Source organism: Salmo salar, chromosome 21 (assembly GCF_965601325.2).
Source record: "Salmo salar chromosome 21, fSalSal1, whole genome shotgun sequence".
Lineage (NCBI taxonomy): Eukaryota > Metazoa > Chordata > Actinopteri > Salmoniformes > Salmonidae > Salmo > Salmo salar.
This window is the reverse complement of record NC_138311.1, coordinates 1425019-1433968: the sequence shown is the minus strand read 5'-3', so window position 1 is coordinate 1433968 and position 8950 is coordinate 1425019. Positions and strand designations below refer to the sequence as shown.

Here is an 8950-nt window from a genome sequence, read left to right as displayed (position 1 = left end):
ACAGCTATCTACAATCTATATGCAATATTAAAGCTGATCTACCCCCTTAAGACTTAAGACTTTTTAAGTTAAGGTTAGGTTTAAAATCAGACCGTCCAAATTGTAATTACAACTCGGGAAACTACCCGAGTTGCCAAGTTGTGATTTTTCGGCACTGACCTTTCACCTTTTTTGACAATTACACTTATCAATGTGGATATTGTAGCTAGTTTGACCATATGGTCAATGTTAAGCTAGCTTATTTTATTATTAGCAACGTTAGCTATCTTATCAAGCTAGTTAAAATCTTATTGGTTGAAAAATTGGTCCGACTTCAATAGCACTTGCACACAATCATGTCGGATGTACAACCTCCCGTTACCCAGTTTCCCACAAGCACATGAATGCCCTATTACTCCTGAAAACCAGATGTTCATTATGTTCATTTGACTGCAGTTTAGGTATGTGGTCAGTTGTTATATTAACAAGTATCAAATAAGTGATATGCAGGCTCTTTTATTTGTTATCTTAGGGACCTTTTATTCATGTAGTGTACTCATATATGTTTTCCTATGACAGTGTAGAAGTTGTACCATAACCTATCCAGTAGATGGCAAGATGTAGGCCTGTTAAAACCATTAAATCCAGATTCTGTGTTCTTGATATTCTGTTATCTGGATCAGAATAATCCTATCTGATTATTTTCTGAAAAACTGGTAAAAAAAAGGCCAGCTCGATCTGATCCTGGATTGAAAAAAGAGCATTACAGAGTCCGGATCATTCTGAAAGTTCTGAAAAACTGGGCCCTGGGGATGAGTGAGTCATTGGTTTAGAATATCAATTGAGCGTTTCAATTACAGAAAGCTGTCCAACAGCGAACTCTGATGGTCCCAAGGTGGAAACACAGTGTTTCTCCTTTGTGGCTCATTGTCGTCCCTTCAGACAATTCATGTGAAAGCAGGGCAGCCACAGGACAGGGGTAAGAAAGGGAAAATAAGACACTGGCATCAAAAAACACATATCATGTAGCCTATATCAAGTATGTGTTATTTGATGTGGTATCTTTTTAGGCATTCCAAGGGGGAATCTGAATACACGCATGCAAGCTGTTGTGTCTAGGATTCTGCCGTGGTTTTAGTCAATGTGCTTTTAGCTCACATTGTAGCTTTGTTTAATTTCCATATCCATTAAACTGAAATGGGGAAATTCCTGGATTTACAAATTACAGAGTCCGAGTCAAAGTTCCAGTGTGTCTCAAAAAAACAGAAGTTGCAAAACGCAGTCGCATGCTTGAGTTCCTCAAGTCTGTTTATTAGAATCACTGTGAACTCTGATCTTTTTCTCATGACCCTAGTAGTAGTCATGTGAAATGGCTGGAATAAAATTGATTAAAGCTTTCCTAGAATACTATAATATTAAACAATAATGCATTAGTACTTTTTTCTGCATGGATAGTCTAATCCTTGTCTTCAAATTCTCTGGTTCAGTCACTATACCCAGAGCTGAGCATTACGTTCTGCCACCTCTGGTTGCTTTGCATTTCCACCCCTTTGATTTTGGGGCCAACTCCCGCTCATCTCAGGCAAAGCTCTTCTCTGTCCTGGTACCCCAATGGTGGAACAAGCTCCCCCATGACAACCATCAGACTGTCCCCATCTTCTGAAAATGTCTGACCCCCCCCCCCCCGCTCATCTTTTCTTTATAGCACTCATTTTTCTAATAGCAGCTTTTTAAAATGCTTTTTTTATTTACTTCCAATGACTGTAATATGTGGTTGTTTTACATACCTTAGTAGAATGCACCAACTAAGTTGCTTGGATGAGAGGATATGCTAAATGATTCAAATGTAAATCCCCTGTTTGTTTGTTTTTTGGGGGGAGCGAAATGACATGACAATCATAAAGAACTGTGGACAATGTACATGACAATACTCAAATATAAACACGTAGACGATACAACACATTAGGACAAGACCATAAAAGGAATGAAATGTGGTACTAGCAATCAAAAAAGACAAGTGGAAGTATAAACTGTCTTTGGTTGTCATGAAAGTTCCCACACCTCAGTAAGCATGCCTTGGTTTGGCAATTCTGGAAAGTTTGTAAACCAGCATTGAGAAAGGCCTTCTCCTATGATATAAAAGTGATCCCTGGTCATGTACACAGCCAAAAGGAGACAAGGGATAGTAGAGGTGGCACAATGCTACGCAAGGTATACCATCATGTCAATGTTATACCAACATCTTTTAGTGTACTTTGTTTGGCACAAGATTCTGCAAGACAAAGGCATATTTGCAAAGTGCTAGTAGTTAGATAGACAAAATTGATGTTACTTCACTTGGGTTCTTTGCCTACAGTGAGAATAACTACTATTGCTATAAGGGCTCCATACTATCCCCATTGATTTCAGTTGGAATTGACTGCTGTCGGGGTAGCAATAAAACATGAACTCCTCTGTCTCTTCCAGAGTGCCACAGAGAGTTTTGGCGCGGCCATCTCCAGCCTCAACGCAGTTCACCTGACAGATACTGTGATCCACAGGAGTAAGAGGATGATGCTGGACACGTTGGGAGTGGGGCTCTTGGGGACCAGTACAGCGGTCTTCAGCAAGGCTCTCCAGTACAGCCAGGTAAACTATATATAAGTAAACTACAGTACTGTACTTCACAACAGACAGGAAACAGGCAAGCAGCAGTGTATATGGGCACAATGGGCACGTGCCTGTAAACTTTGATATCAATCTGGGCATATACTGTACAGTATGGTCATATTTTTACACCAAAATATGTTTCTGATTGTATATACTTTTTTTCTCAATTGTTTACATGTTTATAGTTATGCATGCCATATGCTACATACCATATATGCCATATATGCCATTGCCCCTCCAGTTATTTTTCAACATTTATTGTTGAAAAACGATATCCTGAGTTAACAATGATAATGTACGAGATATTTTTTGCACAATTGTGATATTTAGACCCCCAAAAAATGAAATCTAAAATGGGGACTTATATGGTTGACTAGAGGCAGGTTTCTAATCGGTCCACCCTCAGAGTTTCTGATGCTGTTGATGGTGTATGATCCTAGTTCTTCAAATCAGTGGAGAGGAGCAGTGTGTGGGGAGGATCAGGGATGACACTGCCACCCCAGTATGCTGCCTTCGTCAATGGCATAGCGGTAAGACATCTCACATACAGTGTTCCCCCATATACTTATCAAGTGATTTATCTTTCAATGTTCCTCTTATATTCCTATTCAAATCCCTGTCACGTCCTGACCCTAGTAAGATGTCATTTTCTGTAGTAGAGTAGGTCAGGGCGTGACAGGGGGTGTTTTGGGTTGTTCTATGTTTTCTAGTTCTATGTTTAAGTTCTAGTTTTTCTATGTTGAGGTTGTTTGGGTTGATCTCCAATTGGAGGCTGCTGATCCTCGTTGCCTCTGATTGGAGATCATATTTAAGTAGGGGTTTTTCTTCCTGGGTTTTGTGGGTAGTTGTTTTCTGTTTAGTGTAGTTCACCTGACGGAACTGTTGTCGGTCGTTTTGTTGTTTTGTATAAAAGTATATTCATTAAAAGTAAATATGAGCACTATACACGCTGCGCCTTGGTCCCCTTTATACGACCCACGTTACAATCCCTCCCTTTGTCCTTATTTTTCTCTGTGGTAAATGTAACCTGTTTTTGAAAAACAATTCAAATGTTGAGATTATGTTGACATTTTAACCTCTATGGGCTAGGTGGGACGCTAGCGTGCCACCCGTGGTGCACTCCATCAACAGCAGGTGCATTTCAAGAGCGGCAAATTTGAATCCAAATAAATGTCAAAATTCAAATTTTTCAAACATACAACTATTTTACACCCTTTGAAAGATAAACATCTCCTTAATCTAACCACGTTTTACGATTTCAAAAAGGTTTTACGGCGAAAGCATAAATTTAGAGTATGTTAGGACAGTACATTTACAAGAGTTGTGTGTAATGTTTTGTCGATTCAAAGACAGGGTCACCAAAACCATAAAACCAGCTAAAATGATGCACTAACCTTTTACAATCTCCATCAGATGACACTCCTAGGACATTATGTTAGACAATGCATGCATTTTTAGTTCTATCAAGTTCATATTTATATCCAAAAACAGCGTTTTACTATGGCATTGATGTTGAGGAAATCGTTTCCCTCCAATAACCGGCAGTCAAGTCAGCGTCACAAATTAAATAATTAAAATTAGAAAACATTGGTAAAATATTATATTGTCATTTAAAGAATTATAGATTTACATCTCTTGAACGCAATCAACTTGCCAGATTTAAAAATAACCTTACTGGGAAATCACACTTTGCAATAATCTGAGCACTGCGCCCAGAAAAATACGCGTTGCGATACAGACTAGACGTCATGTTGGGGAGATCTAAAATCGAAAATACTATGTAAATAATCCATTACCTTTGATTCTCTTCATCAGATGTCACTTCCAGGTATCACAGGTCAATAACGAATGTAGTTTTGTTCAAAAAAGCTCATCATTTATGTCCAAAAATCTCCGTCTTGTTAGCACATGATCTAAGCCAGCCGGACTTCTCGTCATGAACGAGGGGAAAAAATATATTTACGTTCGTTCAAACATGTCAAACGTTGTATAGCATAAATCATTAGGGCCTTTTTTTAACCAGAACATGAATAATATTCAAGGTGGACGAATGCATACTCTTTTATAACGTATTGGAACGAGGGTACCCAACATGAACTCGCGCGCCAGGTGTCTAATGGGACATCATCGTTCCATGGCTCTTGTTCGGTCAGATCTCCCTCCAGAAGACTCAAAACACTTTGTAAAGGCTGGTGACATCTAGTGGAAGCAATAGGAAGTGCCAAAATATTCCTCAGCCCCTGTGCTTTTCAATGGGATAGGTTTAAAGGTAATACAACACATCAGGTATCCACTTCCTGTCAGAAAATGTCTCAGGGTTTTGCCTGCCAAATGAGTTCTGTTATACTCACAGACACCATTCAAACAGTTTTAGAAACTTTAGAGTGTTTTCTATCCATATATAATAAGTATATGCATATTCTAGTTACTGGGTAGGATTAGTAACCAGATTAAATCGGGTACATTTTTTTTATCCAGACGTGCAAATGCTGCCCCCTAGCCCTAACAGGTTAACCCCTGGTCGGGCTCCGTCCCGTATGTGGGACGGAGCCCGCATAACAAAATTTAATATACATTTTTTTCAAATATAGGACTATGTTATATCGTTTTATAGATACACCTCTCCTGAATCGAACCACGTTGTCCGATTTCAAAAAGGCTTTACAGCAAAAGCAAAACATTAGATTATGTTAGAGGAGTATATCGTAAAAGTAGCCACATAGCCATTTTCCGACCAACCACATGCATCACAAATAACCAAAAAACAGCTAAATGCAGCACTAACCTTTGACAATCTTCATCAGATGACACTCCTAGGACATCATGTTACACAATACATGCATTCTTTTGTTCGATAAAGTTCATATTTATATATAAAAACAGCATTTTACATCGGCGCGTGACGTTGACTAACTATTTTCCCTCAAATGCATCCGGTGAAACAGCGCTACAATTTGCTAAATTACTATTCGAAAACATTTTTAAAATGTAATATTGTCATTCAACGATTTATAGATGAATATCTCTTGAAAGTACCTGTAATGCCAGATTTAAAAATAACTTTACTGGGTAATCACACTTTGAGATAAAAGGGGATGCGATACTCAGAAAAATAGGCTACCGTTACAGGTCAGCGCCATCTTGGAACAATCGCATATCAAATCTACTCTTGTATACTATTGTCAATAATCCCTTACCTTTGATTATCTTCATCAGAAAGCACTTCCAGGAATCCCAGGTCCACAACAAATGTATTTTCGTTTGAAAAAGTTAATCCTTTACGTCCCAATAGCTTGTTCTTGTTAGCGCGTTCTGAAGGCTGCTCCAAAACTTCCGTCGGCTGCGGGACTCCTCTTTCAATAAAATGCATTTTTTTTTAATTTAGGTTCGTTCAAACATGTCAAACGTTGTATAACATAAATCTTTAGGGCCTTTTTCAACCAGAGCTCCAATAAGATTCAAGGGGGACGATTGCATTGTCTTTCAAAACGTTTCAAAGGGGAGGGTAGCCAGGGGCGCCGGCGTCATAATGGTGATGGCCCTCCTCATGTGACCACTTTCCACAGCGTCTCATTCAGTCAGTTTTCACAGTAGGAGACTCAAACCACTTTGTAAAGACTGGGGACATCTAGTGGAAGCAATAGGAAGTGCTCAATGAACCATTGCTCACGGTGTGATTTATAGGCAAAGTGATGAAGTTGAGTCCGCAATTCAGAATTCCACATCCTGTTACGATCGGTCTCGGGGTTTTGACTGCCATATGAGTTCTGTTATACTCACAGACACCATTCAAACAGTTTTAGAAACTTTAGGGTATTTTCTATCCACAAGTATTAATTATATGCATATCCTAGCTTCTGAGTTTGAGTAGGAGGCCGTTTAAAATGGGCATGAATTTTTTTCAAAAATCGCTGTAGCGCCCCCTATCCTAGGTGACCGTCAAGAGGTTAATTGAGATTTGATTGACGCATTATACTCTGAAATGTTACTATTTATAAGATGTTAATATTAATAAGAGAATGCATTTTATTCCGTTTTTCACAATTTCCCCTGTTATGTTTCACTTCCTCAAGTTGTTAGTGACCTAATACTTGGGTCGGTTACTTTCTAAATGTAATCCGTTTACAGAACCTGCCAAAAATTGTGATCAGTAACATAACTTTTGGATTACCCAAACTCAGTAACATAATCTGATTATTTTCAGTTACCTTGGAATACTTTCCCCTTAAGAGGCATTAGAAGAAGACAAAAAGGATCAATCAAACACGTTTGGTGTGTCATAGTGGTCTCTGCCTTGTAATCCAAGAAGTAATCATCTATTTTCTCCAAAGTATCTGTAATCCTGAACTGGGTTGTGTTCAATAGAGCAAACCGTGGTAGCACATTTTGTATGGCCAAATTTGAACATTTTGTTCACTTCTGGAGCCTGTTCAGGAGGGTGCAATGTCACAGAACATTCAGACAGAAATGCATTTAGTATCAGATATGTGTGTCTGTCATGTAGAATAGGTAATCATATCAGCTCTATTCTATTTCTATCTTAATGTTTCACCTCTCTGAATGTACCTCGCCTCAGGTGCACTCTATGGACTTTGATGATACGTGGCACCCTGCAACCCACCCCTCTGGGGCGGTGCTCCCTGCCCTCCTGGCCCTGGCAGAGACCCTGCCCACCCAGCCATCTGGCCTGGACCTGCTGCTGGCATTCAACGCAGGCATCGAGGTGCAGGGGCGACTCATGAGGTTCTCCAAGGAGGCCCACAATATACCTAGAAGGTATAATTGAGAATGCCAATAAATGTGTGGATTTGCATGCATGTTGGCAGTTTGTTTTGTACTGCCAATATAATTACTGTATATTTGTAGTCACAAGTGCTTATTCAAATCATATTTGTGAGTAGAGATATACAGTACATGCATTGTACAGGATGTATTTTACACACATTAGCTATTGCACTCAAATCTAAAATACCACATTTCTGGTGAGCTTCTAATCCCAATCTTCTCCCAATCCTAAACTTTTGATTCTTCTCTCCCAGGTTCCACCCTCCTGCTGTTGTGGGAGTGATGGGCAGTGCAGCAGCTTCAGCTAAGCTCCTAGCCCTCTCCCCAGCCCAGTGTGTCCACTCTCTGGCTATCGCTGCCTCCTCCGCGGGAGCCCCCATGGCCAATGCAGCTACCCAGACCAAACCCCTCCACACTGGCAATGCCGCCCGCAGAGGCCTGGAGGCCGCCAAGCTCGCCCTGCTGGGGCTGGAGGGAAGTCAGGCCATCCTGGATCTCGAGTCCGGCTTCGGGGTCTTCTACTCAGACTATAGTCCCTCGGAGTTCCCTGGGACTAATGTTGGTTGTGGTGGTGGGTTTCGATGGGTTTTGGAGGAGCAGGATGTGGCCATCAAGCGCTTCCCGGCCCACCTGGGAATGCACTGGGTGGTGGATGCCGCCTTGGCGGCCCGGGCTAAGCTTGGAGCCTCCGGAGAACCTGACCTCTGTAAGGTCCAGAAGGTGGTGCTCCGAGTGCCTCCCTCCAGGTACATTGACTGCCCCTTCCCAGCCATGGAGCACCAGGCCAGGCATTCATTTCAGTTCAATGCCTGCTCAGCCCTACTGGACAACCAGGTGTCCGTGAACTCCTTCAGCGGGCCTCAGATAGACAGGCCGGCCTTGAGGGAGCTCCTGGCCAAGGTCAGAGTCGAGAACCCCCAAGACAACCACCCCAGCTTCGACAAGATGTACTGCGAGGTGACAGTAGAGATGGAGCATGGGGAGAGTGTCACAGCCAGGTGTAATACCTTCTACGGCCACTGGAGGAAACCATTGAGTCAGGAGGACTTAGTTGGGAAATTCGAGGCGAACGCCTCCACTGTGCTTAGCCAAGAAGCTGTGGAGAGGGTTGCGGACGTTATAGGGAATATAGAGAAGTGCCCGGACTGTACGGTGCTGAGATCATATCTGCAGATGAGCAGGCCGACAACCCATCTCTTCAGAGAACACCTTGGCTAACCAAAATCCCAGCACTCTCTCAGACCCCATTTGCATTATCCCTCGTCGAACAGCCGTGACAGGATTACATTCCAAACACAGGCCTTGAATTTTTTGCAATTACACCTGGTATTAAAATGCATGCACACTGGCTGCATTGTGTCTGCATTGTGTTCAGATCTCACTTTTTCCTCCCATTTATGCAACTTAGTTCGTAGTCACAATTCAAGTAGTAGGCCTGAATGAAATATAGCCAAAACATCACATGATATTGTGGTGCTTTCATAGTTTTTTCAGAGGCCCATTTTATAATGCTTGGCATGACTGTATTTGTACAGCA

At 41.4% G+C, this 8950-nt stretch overlaps 1 protein-coding gene across 1 annotated transcript; it reads left to right on the top strand.

Moving 5' to 3' along the window:
* Window positions 1-2139: 2139 nt before the first annotated feature.
* On the top strand, window positions 2140-8940 carry acod1 (aconitate decarboxylase 1). The gene is made up of 5 exons (XM_014163747.3): window positions 2140-2190; window positions 2446-2607; window positions 3069-3158; window positions 7205-7404; window positions 7668-8940. The coding sequence occupies exons 1-5, from the start codon at window positions 2179-2181 to the stop codon at window positions 8629-8631; spliced, it is 1428 nt and encodes a 475-aa protein (XP_014019222.1). The 5' UTR covers window positions 2140-2178; the 3' UTR covers window positions 8632-8940.
* Window positions 8941-8950: the final 10 nt, after the last annotated feature.

Bases quoted from the DNA above. Each gene is read 5' to 3' on its own strand.
- acod1 (XM_014163747.3), top strand. The intron at 3,159-7,204 runs GTAAGACATCTC...ACCTCGCCTCAG, and splicing joins CCTTCGTCAATGGCATAGCG to GTGCACTCTATGGACTTTGA. The intron at 7,405-7,667 runs GTATAATTGAGA...CTTCTCTCCCAG, and splicing joins GCCCACAATATACCTAGAAG to GTTCCACCCTCCTGCTGTTG.